This window comes from Brienomyrus brachyistius, chromosome 14, assembly GCF_023856365.1.
Source record: "Brienomyrus brachyistius isolate T26 chromosome 14, BBRACH_0.4, whole genome shotgun sequence".
Classification (NCBI taxonomy): domain Eukaryota; kingdom Metazoa; phylum Chordata; class Actinopteri; order Osteoglossiformes; family Mormyridae; genus Brienomyrus; species Brienomyrus brachyistius.
In genome coordinates this window covers 22287448-22308705 of record NC_064546.1, presented here as the reverse complement: position 1 = coordinate 22308705, position 21258 = coordinate 22287448, and the positions used below count along the sequence as shown (strand labels likewise).

Sequence of the window (21258 nt, the reverse complement as noted above, 5' to 3'; positions counted from 1 at the left end):
CCATGCCCCCCCACCCTGACGTGGGAGCACCACCAGCTGCAGTACTGTGCTATTACTCTCCACCTCCGGGGCAGAGGATTGCTCCCAGAAATCTGTGTTTTGCTACAACACTCCATGCAAAAGTCTGTGTGTGTAAAGGGACATGCACCATGCTGCATGCATCAGCCACCAAGGGAACAGTGTGTCAGGAAAAATGTATGCCCTAACCGTAATAATATGCAACCAAATAAACTACAAGACTTTTGGTTTAACTAAAAACTTTTTTTTGATTGCAGACATAGATATTTTTTTTTATAAAACTGAATTTCCCCAAGTGGGGATAGAAAAAAATGTCCCCAGAAAGTCAAAATAACAAGGATTATCATTTTTAGAGACATTTGATCCTCATAATGTTATACACACAGATACTCACACATGCACTCGCCTCACACAATGCAGCAATAACTGTGCATCTCTGAATGGTTAAAAATGTTCAATACCAAACAAAAAAGCCACAGGACATGGCCCAGATGCATTGAATTCTGAGTATTTTAAGATCATGAAAAGCTGAACAACAGTGAAAGCAGTAGGAGACATGCAGTCGGGGGACACAGTGATGGTGTGCTGACCTTTCAGCTTTCATTCTTATCCCCCCCCCCAGTGAAACTCCAGCCTCATAACAGGGATTGATTTCTCAGAATCTCGTTTGCCTGTCATCTGTCTTTCAGATATCCATCCTGCTCTCTGACATCTAACAAAGGCTATCGAACAAGGTGATGAACTGAGACTGAGGAACACACCAAACCCAGAGGAAGCCACTGAATCCTGAGGAACGCACCAAATTGAGGAAAGCATCGAACCTCAAGGAATGCACCATGCCCCGAGGAACACCCAAAGCCCGGGGGAAGGCACCAAACCATGAGGAATGCATCAAAAGCCAAGCAATGCTCCAAGCAATGCGCCAAGCCCCAAGGAACGCATCAAACCCCAAGGAAGGCTCTGAGTCCTGAGGACCACACCAAACTTTGAGGAATGCATCGAACCCGAAGGAACGTGCTAAGTCTGAGGATTTCTCCAAACCTGAGGAAGTCACTGAACCCTGAGAAGGCACTGAACTAAGGAAGGCGCCAAGCCCCAATGAACACACCAATCCCTGAGGAACACAAAGAGGAAGGCCCTGAACCACTGAAGGAAAGAAACAAACTCTAAGAAGCACAGAATTCCGAGGAACGCTCCTACTCCCTAGGAACATACGAAACCCCAAGGAAGCCACCAAAACCTGAGGAATTCATTCAGTCCCAGAGAAACTGGCTTTATTTCCGACTGTAAGCCCAACATATAACTAGAGCGAGGTTTGCCGGTGTGGCCAGGCACTGCCTGACCACAGAAGAACTGAGGCAGAACCACATGATGACGAAGTGATAAAGGAGGAGAACTGAAGAGTGCGTAATCAGAGGCGATTCACCACATCCCACTTGAAGCGACCTCTTGGTTGCCGTGGTACTCAGCCAAACGTGATCCTGTCACCCGCGGCGTGACAAATTACCCAAGCGGCTCGATCTGTGGTAGATGTAGGCGAGTCATTCGACTGTGAAAAGCAGGATGGAGGAACTGACAGAGGAAGATGTTTCTCTAGGTAACTGGCACATGGATGAACCACATGAGTCAGAAGACATGACTAGAGCATATGTGTGTGTGCGCCTGCGTGCGTGAGAAGCTTTCTTCCATCTTTGGACTGAAGTGGCCCTTTGGACAGACACACAATCCTGGACAGATGGTATCTACAAGGTGGCCTTAAACAGTTCTGGGGGGTCTCAATGTTACCCAGGAAGCAAGAAATGAGGTGAGGTCCCAGGCACGGGTGGGTTCGATTCGCAGGGGCCTCTCCGGAACCTGTAATGAAAGAGGGAAGGGGGCATAAAGGATTCACACACTGGGCACCTTTTCATTAATGCCTACCCTGAGAACACTCACCTTCATCTCATGTATTAATGCCACTTCCTTTGAGTGGGTGTGGAGGAAGGATGGCGACCCTTACCAATGGTCCCACTGCTCTGGAGGGCATGTAATAGGAGAGGAGGATTCCTGACTCCATTTGGGCGCCCCCTAGAGGTGGATGACATCAATGACACTTATCAGTCCTGGCAGACAGTAGTTGCATGAACACATATCACACACACCCACACTCACAGATCACAGACACTCACTCATACATCCAAACTCTCGTAAAATATGCACAACCAGACCATCTTTTTAAAATGAGCAGCACTTCTTTCCATTTACTTGAATATTTAAATTTTATCGATTGCAGAGAAACATTTCTAGTTTTTTCAGCAGTTTCAAAATACTTCATAACCTCAAAAAAGTGCTGAGCTTCACTTCAGTGCTGGAAAGCAACACTCACAGCCTGTGGCTGTGTTAGTCTGAGAAGGCCGAGCGGGATTGGACCACATCAGCAGGCGCTCGTCCACCACGGCCTGCCCTGCACAGGATTGTGGGTAGCCTCACAAGCTTGTTTTCAACTATTTATTCCCCAGTCAAGAAAAACTGTGTCAGATATCAGAGATTAAAGAGCTGACAGCCTCCATGTGGTTCAGGAGTGCGGACAAAAAGACCAGATATTAAAAATGTATCACATCTTCTCTTTGAAGACGTTTGTCAACTTTGTTGCGTAACGGAAAGCCCATGGAAAAAAGGGCAGGTTAATATTTAACGAGTTCCCAAAGCCGGACCTCCACTGTGAATGAGGGAGGGGCTTGCTCTTGTGATGTCACTTCCCCTTAATTAATGCTCCTTCTGCGACCTACTGTGATTGGCTGATTCATTGGGGTGGTACTGAGGGGTCAAAGGCAAGGAAGTTTATCTAGGGCGCCTCTCTATAGTCATCAGAGACCCTTACAGACCTGAATACCTTTTATTGGCACCAGAACCAGTTTCATACATTCACTCCAAGCAGGAGAACCATGGAGGCCGAGTCAGATCCTTCCTAAGGACCGTCTTCTCTGGCCACGACTGCCAGTGGACAGGAGGTAGAGGTTACTGCAGATTTAGCGGCGAGAGGAGCAGCGGCATCTCTCTGGCGTGAGGACTCCCTTGAGGGCGAGGCAGGGCGGGGCAGGGAAGGGAAGGCATAGAGGAGACAGAGGAAACAACAGGATACAGGCTCTGAGTGTCTGCGGCTGTGCATCTCGCTCCCATCTGGTCTTTGCTCCGAGGAGATTATCCTGGGCGTGTCCATCCCGACCAGTATTCCCCTCATTTGGGCCCTTCCCCCTCAGCGGACCGGTGTCACCCAACTTATTATGATGCTGAAGTTCATGGAATAGCTGCAAGTTCGAATCCTTACTGTATGCAATATAAAAAACAGGGAAATATTTCAACAGAAGCATCTGACGAAGCCACCCAAAAATTCAGATTATGGGGGGGGGGGGGGGGGGGGGGCAGAGCACGACGGGGTCTAGCGCAGGAAGCTGCTGGCATCTGACTGGCAAGCGCCTCGCACTGACAGAGCTGCTCAGAAGCTTTGTGATGTTACGTAACGATAGAGCCATACTGAGCCCAAAGGAGAGAAATGACACATTTACAAGCAAAATATCATTTGAAATGAGTTCGAAGGCTCAGATCAGTGCTTCTTGACCCTAATTAATGTGACCTTTGTCAGCTGCAATGGCCACTGAGCACCATCTGTCATCAGAGTGATTTTCCAGCTCTCATCATCCCCTCATAATGGCAGACCCCCCATCACCGCGACAAAGAATACAAGGGAGACTGGGAGAGCAGAAGCTGGGGGGGGGGGCAAATCGGACCAGGGTTCTGGACCCCGCAGACCCAGTGAGAGCATCGCTTCGTCTCGGGTTTATCCAACCAATGCAGCTGACACAGTCACTCCAGCTGCGCAGCAGAGCTTGACATGCTGGACCTGATCGATATCCAGCCTGCGAGTCACTCGCTTACACCTTACATACAGACACAGACACACACCACAGACACAGACACACACACACAGACACACACAAACACACACCACAGACACAGGCATACACACAGACACAGACATACACACAGACACACACACACACAGACACACACCACAGACAGACACACACACAGACACATACCACAGACAGACACAGACACACACCACAGACAGACAAAGACACAGACACACACACAGACACACACCACAGACAAAGACACACACTCACACACACACAGACACACACAGACACACACCACAGACACACAGACACACACACTCACACACAGACACATACAGGCAGACATTTACATAAACGCACCTCTGACTGGGTCAGGCCTCCTTTCTCGGTGCCAACAGGACGGTCTGAACCTCACTGCCACAGTCTCACGCCAACAGATCACCTTCCTGGATTTGATTGGTGTGGATTGGGGGGGGGGGCAAAGGATACAATTTCATGGGGTCGACCAGACACCCCTGACCAGACACTGCAGTTTCTCCCAGAGGTATTTCCTAGTTACTGGTTTAGTTGTTTACAGCCCAGGAGCGGAATGGTTAGTTAAGCTGTATTAGACGCCGCACGGGTGACTACGGCAATTACCCCGATTTCCCATGATGACACGGTTATCGCTGGAAATCACACCCTTCAGCTAAACCCTTTGCAGTTGCTGATGATTCTCACGCATCCTAAACTCCTTTGGATAATGTATGTATATCTGTAACCTTTGCAGTTGCTGATGATTCTCACGCATCTTATACATACATTATCCAAAGGAGTTTTTCTGTAAATATTTATAAGGCTGTTCCCAGACACTACAATTATTCAAATTTGCGATGGAAGTTTAACGAGAGCAGCTCCTTAATGAACTCCATGAATGTTGCAGTCCCCCCAGATAGCAAACAACCTGAGGAGCTGAGAATGAGGTCAACCCAGCCCCAATCAGCCTGCCGGGGGGGATTCAGTTGGACTTGAATTTAAAAGTCTATAGGCTCCAAAGGGCTTCCAATCCACACCCCTACACTGATTACTTAATTAGCCTGTATGTAATTCACACAAGTGTTAAATGCACACCTTAGCCTTTAGCACAGCGTGTGTAAACAGGACCAGGGGAAATCCCACCAGGCTCAAGTCCTCTCTCCAGGGATCTGAACCCACAACCTTTCGGTCTCTCCACTGGTTTCTGGACAGCGAGAGCATTTCACATTCACTGCAGCTGCAGGAGGGTAAACTTAAGTAACAACGGCGACACCAGGCTGCATGATTCCCCCCCCCCCTCTGAAATGGGCCATTGAAAGGTCAGAGCGGTTGGCGGCCCAGAACGGGGATGGGGTCCCTGGCGAGGTAATCGAAGGCTGCTGGGGCGAGCAGCACCAAAGCCCATTGTCACGCCAGCCTGTCAGCGGCCATTGATTTCTGCAGTCAGGCCCAGACAAAAGAGCGATTCGTTCCATCATTCCAGCCACTCTGGAGCCCCTCGGATTTGCCCTCGAGTTTAGATCCAGCAGGAGAGCAGAACCCCAGACGGCGTCCTTCTAAAGCATCCCACGCAGGCCGCACTGAGACCGGGGCAAAAATCTCGCCTTTGATAGACTTCGCAGATGCACAGAGAGCTCCGCCCCGTCCATGGGGAAGGCAAAGCTGCGGTCCGCTGACAGTCGTACCTCTGTACCGCCCTTAAGGCTGAACGGCTATATTTTTGTAAGCGTGTTTTTTTCCATGACGCGACTCAGCCCCTAATTTTAGCGCGCGGCCACCGTGTAGTTGCCTGGTTACAGATCGGAATTGCACGGCTCCCCGCAGCGCCATAATTCCTCCGACAAACGCAGAAATGTAAAGCGGACGAGCCCCTCAACGCGGACTGTCGCCGCTAACGGCTATCATGACCCTCCCCTCACACCGCTAATTGGCCGCTAATGACCGGCTGGGCCCCCATTCACCATGGGGGGGCTTTAATTGAAGCTTTTAGTGTCAGGAAGAAACCAGTAAAGAACTAAAGAGGGGACACACATGGGGGGGGGGTGTAATTATTGTAGTAATTAACCGTGACAATGGCCAAAATGCGTGAGGGTGACTTGGGGGAGGACACAGACGGAAGGACGGGAGGAGACAATCTCACACACTACCCCCCCCCAACCATGTGCACCAATGACGGCTAAACGGCGCCCAAGAAATGGACGAGCGTGGAGCAGCCATTTGGAGAAGCAATAATTACCATTATAATGCCGCCATCAGCAGCGGCAGCCCGGGTGGAAAATAATAAGCGGGATTACATAATGACTCCCCCAGACACAGTGAGTGGGGGTCAGGGAAGGAAGAACCACCAGCGAGTGACCGATTCCCCATAGAAACACACAGGAAGTGCAATTCCCCCCCCCACACACACACACACACACACAAAGATCTGTACTGATATCTTTGTGGGGACCGCCTGCTGTGCGATCCCGTGATCCCGTTTGAATGGGATGCCCCGTGCCAAGGGACACTCCGACAGAGGCTCACTCTGAGCTGGGATGGCGGTCGGCATGACGATGGCGAAGCTTGGATGGGGGCGGGCTTTGCTCCACAGGCACAAAAAAACTCTGAAACAGGTGAAACTAGATGAAAAGTTCAGTAATGACAAGTAAGAACAGAAAACGACGTCTGGGGGGGGTTGACAGGGCTGTGTATCACCCGCCACTCTGCCAGTGCATCACTCTGCCAGCGCGTCACTCCCAGCTCACACTCAGTTTATGCGGCAGAGCAGGTCCATCAAGCTGAATTAGTGGCCAAACCAAACAGTCGCCCCACTGACCACTATTACGGCGAAATCAGGCAGGGTGGGGTCTCGGGAAGATGTGCTGTGAGGGCAGAGCTGCCTCGGGCACCAGGACGACGTCGATCCAGATCAGCCAGACAGCACCTGGGAGTCACCAACACCCCAAGCGGTCGCCATCCTCAACATGGCACTTCTCCTGGCCTGCAGCGGACACGCTTATTCACCGAAGCCCCTGGCATGCTCCCGCACTGGGGACGAGCTCCCGCACTGGGGACAAGCTCCCGCACTGGGGACGAGCTCCCGCACTGGGGACGAGCTCCCGCACTGGGGACGAGCTCCCGCACTGGGGACGAGCTCCGCGGGACCCTCAGGATGGCGCCACATGTTTCATGGGAGCAGTGGCTCAGGCCCATGATCTTGTGATCAACGCTTATCGGCCTGTGAACACCGCAGCCCAGTAGCAGCCCTTCATGGAGAGGATAGAGTGAACGTGTGAGAGGGAGAGACGGAGGAGTGAAATGTTAACTCTATTCTCTGTGTTGCTTGAACTGCCAATCAACCTGTCAGTCACAGGCTGGCAGACAGACCCCCAGAGGGCGCTATTTATAACCTTTAAATACCCCCCCTCCCTCACGGCAGCTTGATCCTCATTTACCACTTCCTCCGCACTGCGCTCCTCCTCCTCCTCTTTTCTTTTGGTGGGATCATGACAGCGGCATGGATCAGGTGTGTGTGCCGTGTACAGAACCGGGGCACCCTATCGCCGCCTCCCAACCGCTGCACACTTCCTCCAGGAGATTCACTGAAAGATAACGGCCTATGAAATCGCGAAGTTTAGCACCAAGACTGCTTCCAGTTTTGGCTGAAATATAAAGCCCATGACCGGTCTGCCAAGGGGCTTATGGTTAATCATTCGGCTCCGGAGATTATCGGCGCACCATTAAAGCCAAAACCGAGTGCATGCGGTCCTGTGTGGGTCGGGTGCCACGTCTCCCACAGGCTCGCTCATTACGGCTGATCTGTGCCTGCTTCCTCTATGGAACGGTGCTGCGGGGGCGACGGATGGGGGGTTGGGGGGGGCATTTCAAACCCATTATAAGATAATCTGCTCAGGCTCTGCTCTTACACGCAGCGACTTTGCCGGAGCAGCTAACCTGGTTTGCAGTCCGCAAAGCCGGTTATCTCACGGAGAAAGGGGGCTTCCTCAGTCGCGGCCCCCCGGGAATTTCCTTGCGGGGCTTTCACTCGGATGAGCAGGGAGCTCTCAGGCACACATGGGATTTGTCTGCCTCCACCAGTTTCGTTTACTCGCTAAAAAGCGTCTCCCCCCCCCCACAAATTTCAGGTGACAGATAATCATCCAAGCAGCTCTGTAAAATCCCAGCCGACGGGAATGTGGTGGCCGTAGAGAGCAGAATACAGAGGAATGGTAGTAACAGTCCCTGGGGCTCGCTGCCCCCACCTGGCTTGCTTACTGCATGGCTCCATCCTCACGGTGCCTGATTGTGATCGCCCTGCCCATCATGCCCCCCATCTGTCTAACATAAACACAGGTGACCGAGGGCTCAGGCGGTGGTGGCCCAGCTGAACGTGACATCCTGGTTATACTGAACATGCAGCTGAGACTCACGCCTCACTGGCACAGCATGTCGGCCGAGGGCCTTCCTCCCCCCCCCAGTTACACACTGTCTCACTGCAGCAATCTCCATGCCGCCAGCCTGCTGGTCCAGGATCCATCCGGCGAGTTACATAACTACATTGCATCCCAGCATACTCGGGCTGTGTGTGTGCATAAGTGTGTGTTTAGAACTTTTGGGGAAAACAAGCAACCACCACCTCCCCAACTGGCACGAGAGAACAAATGCTCCATAGACCCCCACTGGCTCAGGGGTCCTGTCTTGATCCGTTCCTGGAGGGGAGGGTTAAGATAAAAGCCTTCATCCTAAAACGCTGCAATGGGATGCAAACCTTCACTCTCCCCAGCTGTCATGTTTCTAGAGAGAAAATGGCATCAAAACCAACTTGAGTTACCACAGGCTTCCCCCAGCTGGTCAGAGCCGCGCGTCATTGGTCACCTTATTGGCCAAAGTCAACAGTGATTGGCAACAAATGGGAATCCCGCCCACTATTGGCTTGCGGCTCCCATCCGAAATGTGACCACAACTTCCACCTGACCCCAGGCATTCGGGCACTGATGCAGTACAGCATGCCTCATGCACCTGGTCCGTCTGCACATGCTCACTCAGACCATGTGATCCGAGGGTGAGGCGCTGCTCTGTTCATTATGATGGTAGCAAGTCATTACAGGGATATTAGCACATATGCTAACAAGCTGCACTATGCCAGGCAGCAGGGACAGAGTGAGGCACTGTTATGTGCCGTCTCACCGTTTGGTTAACTTCAAAATCCCATTTCAGTAAGTTCTGTCAGGACGGGCAGAGCCCTGCAGCAGCCTGAGGGTGCTTCTGTCCAACAGGGAGTGTCACGGACTCGTGGCATCATGGCTAATTGAATGATTGCTGCTGTTCCTCCCCAACAGCTACCCCATGAATGAGCAGTTACATTATTATGTGTTTAGTGGGTGAGAAACGAAAGCTTCCGGAATTCTGAACATAGGGGGGTCTGTTGGAAAATAACGGAGTTAGAAATCAAATTATACGGTAGATTGGGCTGACTTTATCCTCAAAGCCCCTCCGGACCTCAAGGACCCATTAACACATCCGAGGCGAGACGGACCACCCCTCACTTCATTATCCCTGGTCAACCGAAGAACATTTGAAATCAAACTCCTAAACTGTCACCTAAAAGTTATTAGTTGTGTGGCCACTTTTGGGGTGTTGCCATGGAGGCAAGGCATGCAGCCCTGTCTGGGACTGGCAGAGTCCTTCCACAGGACCCTTGCTGACGGGCGTCCAAGGCAGTGCCCGCGTCGAGCCCCCCACAGCCGCAATTGCTAAGGAGCTGCTCGTCAAAGCCACAGCACTTAGCATGACACGTAGATTTAATATTATTCAACAGACGTCCGCCTAGGTGAGAACCTAGTTCTCACGTTTCTGCAACGTTACAGCAACAGCGTGTAAAAAACAAAAAAAATAAAAATGTCTGTGCGTTGGCGAGCTCCCATGTTCCCTGTGCCTGCGAATTTCCAGCAGGATGTAACCGACCGCATGTGATAGAGCAGTTTCTGTTATTCCACTGCCAGGGGGGCAGAGCAAGGCCTAGGTTCCGGTGGAGGGCGGGGAAATACAAATTAATCAAACAGGGACCCAGAGCAACAAAGAATTAATTAAATGCTTTCAAAAGGGAAAATCTGTAATTATTTTCTGTGTTTGGTGAATTAAGTCCCTTCAGAAATGGAAGTGCAAGCCCTGTAACATAGCATAACCCACAACTGGAACATCAGTTACCCTGCGTCTGACCCTAGGCTAAACAATGTGGGGGGGGGGGTCACAGAGTTTACTGATATTCCCAAGAACATGGCCTTGGTGGTAGGGAGCAGACATGGTTTATAAGGGAATTGTCCATATGTCCATTTCCTGTACCCATTTGTCCTATTTAGAATTGTGGGGGATCCAGAGCTTATGGGCCCAAAGCCGGGAACAACTCAGGATGGGATGCCAACCCACTGCAGGGCAAAAGCATGGAACAACTCAGGATGGGATGCCAACCCACTGCAGGGCACAAAGCAGGGAACAACCCAGGATGCCATGCTAACCTATAGCAGGGATGCCAACCCATCGCAGGGCACACTCACACCATTCACACGCACATACATCTATGGGCAGTTAGTGAATAGCTAGTGAATGCTGGTCCTGAAGGTGTGAGAAGACAGTGTTAACCACAGCACCACCGTGCCCCCCCTCCCCCCCCTCAAAGGAAAGGAAACATATTCGCCGCATTGAGACATGCTCCTGCGGATGTGGATTTCATTTCTCGTCTGCTTTGAATGCAATTTGAATCTGGATGCAAAGCGTCACCTTCAGTAACATCCTATTGGCCAATCCAGCTAAATTTAAATGCGTTTCGGACAACGAGGCCAAAACAGTCATGTTGTGAAAACATTGGCTGAGGTGGGAAGGGTGACCCCAACACAGCGCTCTAAACGACTTCTCAGCATGCCCCGTGTGGGCGCAGGTGACACCTGTTTGTGGTGACAACTGCGGCCAGGTGTGAATCAGTAGCGCCATCTGCCCACAAGGGGGCCTCAGCTATTGGCAGTGAAGCTATAAACGGGATCTCCTTCAGCTCCTTCAGCTATGACATGAATCAATCACCAACACGGTCCATTCGTCTATGGGTGAAGGACGGGAACCCTCAACCAATCATGGAGAACTCTGTCACCTAAACGCGACCTTAGAGCACTGGTTCTCAAACTCGGTCCTCGGGACCCACTGCCCTGCTTGTTTTCCAGCTATCCCTGCCCTACACACTGCTGATTACCTGGATCAGGTGTGTTCAGTCAATCAGAAGCTGAAAAACAGCTGGGAATTGTGTGGGGCAGGGATAGCAGGAAACACAAGCAGGGCAGTGGGTCCCAAGGACCGAGTTTGAGGACCACTGCCTTAGAGAGACTCAGCGTTCCTGTGAAAATGACTTTGGAGGTACAAGTGGAATTTTATGCTGATTCCAGGCAGGCTGAGTCTCTCTCTTACTGGCACTAATGTCGATTTAGACTTTTCCTGGCAGTTCAGTGTGGCTCCTTCATGCCAACCAATATTTTAAGATGTGATGCACACTAAAGTTATGGAAATGCCACCTACATTCTCATTTGCAGCAGGCTGCAAACACTTGGCGTAAACCTGATAGATGGACGGCTTTGCACATATTCGCAGCATTTCAAATTCCCCAACTTCTCTCATGATCCCGGAGCAGAGTTGAGTTGCCTGAGGTCTGGTAACGGGAACATGGCAGGTCGCTTCCCCGTAGAGTCTGACAGACATGTACGGTGGTGTTTATCAGCCATTATTAGAGAGGTGTGGCATTTCCTGGGCTGTAGGTGACTTAGGGCTGAATTATACTTGACGCTTACAAAGCACATGCGTACGCATCACGGCCGCACGCGCTTTCCGCGTGCGCCTGCGCGAGGAGGTATCTCGAAATGCAGTACCGCCAAAAACTGAGGCACTATTTCGGTTACCTCTATGTATTTAAATACGATACTTAGTATTAAGTAACATCTGATTTTTAAATAATGAATGGCCGGAAAAAAACTGTATATTTTCAGAGGGAAGAGAGAAAATATTGTAAGCACTATTATGCCCCTTACAGCGACCTCAAAACTAAATGGCAGTTTAAGTTTCTAAGAAAGCAGCATCATGTGAACGAAGAACAATCTCTCAAACTCTAACTTGAAATTCTGACTTTCATAAGAAACATTATTTTTCAGTATAATTCCGGTATTTATAAAACTTGGTCATAAAATTCGCCGAGAGTGTGGGGTTTACGTTTCGCTAGAACATTTACATTCTTGTAGGAAGCTAAACTTAACAAGCTGTGCAATTTGTTCAGGATTATCTAGTAAATTTTTAACAGTTTAAAATTTACCGCCGCTACTATTGCATGAGCTCTGCATGCGTTCTGAAAGCCAAACCTAATTATATATTTTCATCCTAGCTGTTTAAATCACTCATGCATAGACGTGTTTGTAGGAATTTGATTTATTTAAAACTTTTTTTCTTTATAATTGCTGCAATAATTATTGCATAAAAAACTTATTTTCCAGTGTCGTGCAGTCTAATTACCAAATACAAACTACTACGACATATCTAACATACACTGCATATTTCAGCATGGGGTAGTACAGTGATACGTGGCAGAGCGAAAAACGATGTGGAGCAGTGGTTAGAATACAGAGAAAACATTACAAAAATAGCAACTCGATCTCTGGGGACAGCGAGTGTACATCATTTCATATCACAACCTCGTACAAAACAAGTGTGAGCGGAAACGAAGGAGCCGACCAAGATGGTTTTCTCGCACTGTCCCCTGGGGGACATGACCTTTAATCCTCCAGAGAGACGTAAACTACTCATGCAAGTAGTCAGTTCACTTCTTGTGTTGCGTATGCGTCACCTCGCCTGAAGTATATTGCGGCCCTTATAGTCCTTCCAGGCACAGGACCGATGCAATAAGAGCATTTGGAGTTTTATATTAAACATGTTAAACAGCTGAGTGGAGGTTTACTAGAAATAAGCAATGGACATATCCATTCATATTGCTGCTTTACATATAACCTACATACACAGTGTAGCGTCCATACTGATATGCACACAGTGTAGTGTCTGTACAGATATATACACAGACCATGTAAAGAGTGCTCCCTCGCCGCCAGCCAGACGCAGGTTCAGAAGCAGCCGCACCAGGACTGTGACTGCGTGGGCGCTCACAGGCACTTTCTGCGTTGCCATGGCGCCCTGCAGCTTCCGTTGTCTCATGTCAAAGCCACGGGCCACACCCCCTAGCCCCTATGGCTTATTCACCCATGGCCACGCCCCCTCACCCCGATGGCTTCTTTCAGCCGTGGCCACGCCCCCTTCCACCCCATCTGCAAGTCGTTCACGGGTCAGAATCAGTATCCATCCAAAGAGCACCGGGGGGTGGGGGGATGAGTGATGACTGCTATTCATTAACTTGGCAAAAGCGTCCCCCAGCAGTCTGCAGCTTACATAACTTACACAATTTACCAATTAATTAGTGGTCAGAAAAATGAGTCACTGACTGATTTAACCTATTATATGTGCTATTGCTGAGAGCAGGCCATGACTGACAGCAGAAAATAACTCCCACTCCCCCACCAGTGACTCAAATAGCTCCTGCAATTACACACACAGCTGTACCTGAATCTGGAGCCCACAGGTGTTTGAACATCATGGGTGCCCAATTCCTAGAAATAATGGACTAACTAATGATGCATTACCTAAAAGAAAACCAGTCATTTTATACAAAACTGTGTCCTTCTCCCAATCAGTCACTCCTTTCAAAGATTCATCTCCAGCGGAAACAATTTCTAGTCTTTTAAAGGACCAGCTATTGACATTTTGAACTTTCTTGTTTTAAACCTAACGCCAGGCATCCGAAGAACTGTGAAGGAATCTGGCTCCATCTAGTGGACACGCTGCGCTTGTATCTTATTACTTGCGCAGAATCCAAACCAGTTTTAATTCGGCTGACTGACAAACGTAATGTCAAATGAAAAGATTTAATGAAGTAACATCAGGAATCCCACCACACATGTTTTCTTTAATCTAATACTCTAGGGAAAGAAATCACTTGCATCTCTGAATTTATTTTCTTGTACTTGAAAATCAGCCCCCAACCCCCGCCCCCTTAAACACATGCGGTACTCCCACAGGACATGTCCCTACCGTCCATACCCGAATCTTCGCACTTGCCCTTGTGACACCCGAGGCAGTTATCCAAGTAAATAAGGGGCCTCACCAAACAGCAGCATTTCACATAAGCAAACCTTACAGTTCTATGTTACAATTAATTATGAGAGCAGCTTCATAGAAACGGCAGTTCTGATTTTCCTCCTGATATAAAGCTCTTACAGACCTGCTTTGCTGAATGTTTCACGGTACTGGTGTATAATATGCTTCATATGCTTGTACAATCCGAAAAGACGCCCCAGTGATTCTCCTCGGAAGGAATAAGCTGCGGCACCGTTTCCATGGCGACCAGCCGGATAAACAGACGCCAAGAGCGCCGGCGTGGCCTCAGCACGACCGAGTGACATCAAGTCTCCCTGGGGCTGTAGAGGACGACTCTCGGTGACTCTTATCCGTGTGACGAGGCCAAAATCGCGCTCTTCTGTGAGAATTACACGCCTCACACATTTACCGTCGTTTACCCGTCTGAGCTGAGCCGGGCTCCCCCGTGATGGATGGCAGGAAAGCATCCACAAGGCGCGCCGCCTCTGCGGGGTACCGCTTCCCGGACCCGGCGGCCGCGGCTCTCACTTCGCATTCCTCCGGGCCGCCGTTTAGGCAGCCGGCGGCCAAAGCTCGCCTCGGGAGAACCGGGGAGGCTCCGACGCGGGACCCGGACTTCCGTGACCCCGTAAAGCAGGACCAGGTGTGGCGGGAGTTCGTGCGGGCGGAGCGGGACGGAGCCAAGGAGTGGTAATTATTACAGGCGATCCGGCATTTAGTCACTCTAGAAGTTACTGCAGAGCTGCTTCCCATCAGACAGCTGTAATATAAACCACATGAACACAGATATATACTCAGCCGTCATGGCGTTTCTGCTTTGTGAGCGGCCTGAGCAGCTGCAGATAAACCTGCTCTTTCCACTCGTTGCATTTTACAGGCAGAAGAATTGGAGTTTTCTCCGAAATTACGACCAGCTGGTAAGGTCTTCTTATGGTTCCCCACTCAGATCTGTGCCACCGATAGCGCGTCTCTTCCAGACCATTACACACATTTTCCCTCCGGTCTCCATTAAGCCAGTCATTATACAACAATCATAATTGTCTACATATGCGAGGCAACTTGCCTGCATATTTTACGGGGAGTTAAATATTACTGCTACATCTGTTTAAAGCAATAGTTATACCCAGTAACTGTACCAAGCTTCCATGATTATTTTGTCACTTAGCTGAACAAACTATTTCCCACTTCTAAACAGCTGAATATTCCACTGCATATGAATTTGGTTTCTGAGTCAGACAACAGCAACGCCTTCCTGGGACATTTGTGTCCTGAACCAGCACGCTGCCCTCTCGGTATCCAGAAGCAATACATCGTATAGTCAAGTATATACATGTATCCCCCCCCCCTCATGATTCAGGGTCGCCCCCGGAAGGAGACGCCCCTCCCCAGCTATGTCCCAGTGTTCTCAGACCTTGTCCCCAACACGGCGAACGAGACGTTCGGAAGCCGCGTGGGGACCGACCTGGGACAGGCCCTGGTCCGCCTGGACAACCTTGCAGTGTTGCGCAGAAGTCACCGGAAGGCCAAGCTGGACCCGGACATGCAGCCCTGCTAGGAGCGGGCTGGAGCACAGCAGACCACAGAACCATTCCACTGCATGGAGAGCAGCCGGACTTCAGGGTATCACGAGAGCGGTTCCACTGATCCCAGAGCAGTGAAACACCTCGCATAGGAAGAAACGGGGAAAAAATTATACAGGGTCTCTAAAATTATTTCTAAATCTCTACTTTCTACTCTTTTGCCAACACTCTCATTAATTCGAGTGATAATTCGAGTGAGATGGCAGTTTTGATAGCGGTCAGTTTCTTCTTCATTTTGTACTCTATTTTTATACAGTTTTGTAAGTCTTTTAAATAAATCTTCTTTCACAGTTGATCAGGACAGTTGCTGTAGTGCCAAGCAGCACATGTGAAATGTACCCCCCCCCCCCCTTGTGGATTCTCTAAGACACTTCTGTAGCTATTCAAGAAATTTTGAATAAAAAAAAATATTCTTGCTCTTTTCGGTAAGTTGCACATTTACCGGATAATTTGGGAGCTCGTCAGGTTCTCATTTTGTCATAAAGAAACAACTGAAAGCCATCGATGGGCAGACAAACATGGTTACTGTAAGATTTGATCTAGCACGCCCACTTTCACCAAGCACGACTAAGGCAGAGATGTAAAATACTTCCGCATCCATCACATATTTAAGTTCATGAGGAGTCACCCACCCTCGGGTGACGTCACGCGACTGCAGTCGCGTGACGCTGCCAATGCCACGGATGCCTCGAGAGAACAGAAAGCACCGCGCTGATGTGTGCGGAAGCGAAATCACAACCAGGTTGAAGTGCTGTGCCGAGGTACCGTACAGAGCCAGACGCCCGAAACGAGGAAGAAGCGCCGATCTCCACGCCGGTTAGATATGAGTGTTAGCGGCATGTTGCATTTTGCAAACCTGAGCACGCTCCTCGTCTGCATGGTGCTGAAATTCCCGCAGATGTTCGTGCTGATGCAAAGCAAATCCTCCGAAGGTGTCAGCCTGCACAGCTTGATCCTGGAGCTCATCGGGTAAGGCAATGTGGTCCGGTGGGTCCACCCGCTACCCCTAGTTAACCCATCGCTAATTAAAAAAAAACACCTAGCATTATTTTCCCCGGCTGCGGATCACTTTCATTAACGGGGCAGCCCAGGCTGCCTGGTGCCGGCGGTGCGGATCCCGTTTCCTGTTTCTGTACATCGCCGCTCGCCTTATTCGCGACTTTTCTTAAATTGCCACTCCCTTGCAACTTTTTGTGCGTTTTCAGTTAAAGGAAGACGGTCATATAAATGCTTCATCCCGTTATGTAAGAGACTACAGGACCACACCGTTGAATCGACAGTTCGATTTTAATTATACCTGAACCTTCGTTAAGTGGCACCCAAAATGCAAGTGTCCTGCCCGGCTGAAAAAACAGCATAGACCAGCACAGCATCAGCTAAACCAGCACCAACCAGTATGGAAGTCATGCTGGTCTATGCTGTTTTTTCAGCTGGTGGACCGTCTTGAAACATAAACTTTGTTAAATTAGTGTGTTTGTGTTTTTACAATCAGTGACACAATCTAAGGATGTTGTGCAGGGTCGGGGTTCAGGGCGTGTCCTGGTGATGTCATCCGTGAAAGCACACAAGTTCTCCGTAATCCGCTTGCATGCTCACCTGTGATGCACAGGTTTCTTCCTGCAGTCCAAACAGAATCATTTAGGCTAATTGATTATACTGAGTGTTTTTGTGCTGAGTGTGTAGGTGCCCTGTGATAAACTGGCACCCCGTCCAGAGTGAATCGCTGCCTGACAGGCTTTAGCTGTCAGGAGGGGGGTGTATGTTCTCATAATCTGTTGTGACCACTGTGAGTCATGTGACCACCATGCATAATGATGTGCCTATGGCTGCATGCATGCTTTTGATTGGGCTGCCATGTCTGCAGCGCTGAGGGTTGGGGAGAGCATGTCTAACACAGACAGATGTCCATGTGGCATCCGCATGACCCCCCCCCCCCCTCCTACGTCTGTACTGCTTCCAACTGGTGACTCGTAGATGCAGGGGAAAAGTACAGGAAGACACCCAGCACACGCCGAGATCCCAGGACACACGCCGAGATCCCAGCACACACTGGGATCCACTCCCCTCGCCATGAACCGTCACCCCCGCCTCCATGTTTCTCCTGCTGTCCTCCCCTGATCTATGACCCCTTTTCGTTTTCCAGGTTCATTGTGTTCAATACTTACCAGGTTTACTATGACTACCCACTGCCCACCTACCTGGAGTATCCCATTCTCATTGCTCAAGGTCTGTATCTGTGTTACTGTGAGTCTCAGTAACTGTGAGTCTCAGTAGCCATGTGTGTTACTGCGAGTCTGTCTCTGTTACTCTGTGTGTCAGTGATCATGTGACTCTTTCTGCTCCCAGACGCCATCCTGCTCCTGCTGATCCTGCACTACAATGGCAACTTGAAACAGAGTTTATTCTATGCATCCCTGTATCCTCCCAGGGTAACGGTGCCCAGCACCGAGCTCGGCCCAGCCCACCCCCCCGCCAGCCTCACTGGCTCAGTCACATGGGTTTTTATGACGCTGACACCTCCTTGACTTTGAGCTTCAGGTTCACAGGGGGCTGGCAGCTGCTGACTTTAGAGAAGTGGATCATCGACTGGGCCATGGTAGGAGCCTTTTTATAATCATAGTGTATGGGCAGCCTGAACATCTAGACCGCCAGCTAATCCTGTATGGGCAGCCTGAACAACTAGACCGCCAGCTAATCCCGTATGGGCAGCCTGAACAACTAGACCGCCAGCTAATCCCGTATGGGCAGCCTGAACAACTAGACCGCCAGCTAATCCCGTATGGGCAGCCTGAACAACTAGACCGCCAGCTAATCCCGTATGGGCAGCCTGAACAACTAGACCGCCAGCTAATCCCGTATGGGCAGCCTGAACAACTAGACCGCCAGCTAATCCCGTATGGGCAGCCTGAACAACTAGACCGCCAGCTAATCCCGTATGGGCAGCCTGAACAACTAGACCGCCAGCTAATCCCGTATGGGCAGCCTGAACACCTACACCGGCAGCTAATCCCGTATGGGCAGCCTGAACACCTACACCGGCAGCTAATCCCGTATGGGCAGCCTGAACAACTAGACCGCCAGCTAATCCCGTATGGTCAGTCTGAACAACTAGACCGCCAGCTAATCCCGTATGGGCAGCCTGAACATCTAGACCGCCAGCTAATCCCGTATGGGCAGCCTGAACACCTAGACCGTCAGTTAATCCCGTATGGGCAGCCTGAACATCTAGACCGCCAGCTAATCCCGTTTGAGCAGCCTGAACACCTAGACCGCCAGCTAATCCCGTATGAGCAGCCTGAACATCTAGACCGCCAGCTAATCCCGTATGAGCAGCCTAATCACCTAGACCGCCAGCTAATCCCGTATGAGCAGCCTAATCACCTAGACCGCCAGCTAATCCCGTATGAGCAGCCTAAACAACTAGACCGCCAGCTAATTCTGTATGAGCAGCCTAAACACCTAGACCGCCAGCTAATCCCGTATGAGCAGCCTGAACATCTAGACCGCCAGCTAATCCCGTATGAGCAGCCTGAACACCTAGATCGCCAGCTAATCCCGTATGAGCAGCCTGAACACCTAGACCGCCAGCTAATCCCGTATGAGCAGCCTGAACACCTAGACCGCCAGCTAATCCCGTATGAGCAGCCTAATCACCTAGACCGCCAGCTAATCCTGTATGAGCAGCCTAATCACCTAGACCGTCAGCTAATTCTGTATGAGCAGCTTAAACACCTAGACCGCCAGCTAATCCTGTATGAGCAGCCTAAACACCTAGACCGCCAGTTCCTTTCTGCAATCTGAATGCTCCCCGGGACGCCACAGGACGTGCTCTGGGCTGGAGCCCCACCCTGACCTTCCCTCGGCCAGTGCAGTTAAACGTCCCCCAGGCCCCTGCCATGTAATTTGCGGGGGGGGGGTTATGCCACACCCTTGGGCGCCTGGCACTTCCTTCCTTCCTGCCCTTAAATGGTGCCCTCTGTGCCCTGGGGCGAAGGCTCATCACGTCTGATATGAAATGTCAGGCAGTGTTCCGCAGACTTCCTCAGGAGTCGTAGAATGTTCCAGCACCAGTCTGTTCCAAGTGATGAACTACTCACCAGCCACAGGGCTGGGTATTTGGCCGGTACATCATTCTGGCTGGTGCTTTGGGTCCAAGAAAGACGGGAGGCAGTACTGAGTCCGATTCCCCCCCCTCCGCAGAGTTTGTGCACCTTCATCAGTGCGGCGAGTAAGATGACCCAGCTGCGCTGTCTGTGGAGCTCCAAGGACTCTGGGCAGGTCAGCGCACTCACATGGGGACTGGCGACCTACACCTGTCTGGGTAAGCCCCCCCCGCCCCCCCGCACCCTGGACCAGGATGGTTCCTCCCTTCTTGTGTAATTCTTTGTTTCTCTTCTGGCTTTTCAGCGAGAATTTACACCACAGCCGTGACGTCTGCCGACACCCAGGGTGAGACAGGCCATCTGCATGTTTGCCGTAATTCTGACGCTCTGCTCCATCTTGGTGGGTGTGACTGTGCCGGGTCTCATTACCCTTTCTCCCTCACCTCTACAGTTCTGGTCCGTTTTGTCGTCATGACGATACTGAACGGGTGGGTTACAGCAGCCGTGCTGTACTACCGACGCCGCAGGACAAAGCAGGACTGAGCCTGTTGTCACGGAGACATGGGCCTTCCTGTCGTTACAGCTGTAGCATGGAAGCTTCCAGATGGATATGTTGTTCTCTTCCCCCCCGCCACCAGCTGGTGTTACACCAAAAATCCTTTGTCATGTTCTTCTTTTGGCGCAAATGTTACATTTTTATATAAACTTTTCCCAGTTTCTGCCACCTTCTTATTGTACTCGGCAGAACAAAGTGAAACATTGGTCTGTTTCCCATCTGAAACTTCCTTCCTTCTTTGGAATCGTATCCCAATCACGTCCCTTTTCACCCTTCCTGCGTCCTCTTGGTTAATAGGTTGGTTCAGCCTGGCCATGAGGAACATCCCCTCCTCCGGCTGCTGAGTCAGGATGAGTCAGAACAGAACAGATGGTTCTGGGTGTTTCGGTGGCGATGTCGAGATCAAACCCCCCCCCCCCCCCGAAATCATCCAGTTAATGACAGGAGTCGAAACCCAAAGGCTACATTATTTTATTGTCAAATAGACTAACATTAACACAGCAGTATAAAACATGCAGTATGAACATAGCACTTTTAAATATAAAGTGGACAGGCTGATATAAATAATACATTTACGTAAGATGGCATGTAAAAGATTATACTGCATATAATCCTATGGAGCGTGTCGTTCACAAAGCTCGTCACGTACGGACATCCTCACCGCACACGGAACTCTATACGGAAAAAAACAGAAAATCTGCTACAGCGACCTGCAGTAAAATACTTCAGAGCATGTGGATGGGTTGTCTGCAGTTAATATTTTATTTCTTTAGCAAAAACTGACCACAACCTTTTTAAAGTTTTTCTGTTATTTAAAAAAAATTCTCCGTTTATGAGCACGAGCCGCAGGGTGAGCAGGGGGCTTGTGCACGCTACTC

General features: G+C 50.2%; 2 protein-coding genes and 2 long non-coding RNA genes across 4 annotated transcripts; 2 read left to right on the top strand and 2 right to left on the bottom strand.

Moving 5' to 3' along the window:
• Positions 1–510: 510 nt before the first annotated feature.
• Positions 511–16706, bottom strand: LOC125707808 (uncharacterized). Its single transcript, XR_007382362.1, has 3 exons — positions 16578–16706; positions 1954–2085; positions 511–1872 (listed from the first exon to the last, which is right to left on the bottom strand). It is a non-coding gene; the product is annotated as an uncharacterized LOC125707808 (long non-coding RNA).
• Positions 14399–16240, top strand: c14h2orf50 (chromosome 14 C2orf50 homolog). Its single transcript, XM_048975146.1, has 3 exons — positions 14399–14831; positions 15019–15058; positions 15499–16240. The coding sequence occupies exons 1-3, from the start codon at positions 14590–14592 to the stop codon at positions 15694–15696; spliced, it is 480 nt and encodes a 159-aa protein (XP_048831103.1). The 5' UTR covers positions 14399–14589; the 3' UTR covers positions 15697–16240.
• slc66a3 (solute carrier family 66 member 3) lies at positions 16401–21185 on the top strand. The gene is made up of 7 exons (XM_048975145.1): positions 16401–16690; positions 17865–17947; positions 18068–18137; positions 18260–18317; positions 19922–20042; positions 20129–20170; positions 20276–21185. The coding sequence occupies exons 1-7, from the start codon at positions 16545–16547 to the stop codon at positions 20365–20367; spliced, it is 612 nt and encodes a 203-aa protein (XP_048831102.1). The 5' UTR covers positions 16401–16544; the 3' UTR covers positions 20368–21185.
• On the bottom strand, positions 18589–19423 carry LOC125707809 (uncharacterized). The gene is made up of 3 exons (XR_007382363.1): positions 19337–19423; positions 18986–19102; positions 18589–18907 (listed from the first exon to the last, which is right to left on the bottom strand). It is a non-coding gene; the product is annotated as an uncharacterized LOC125707809 (long non-coding RNA).
• Positions 21186–21258: the final 73 nt, after the last annotated feature.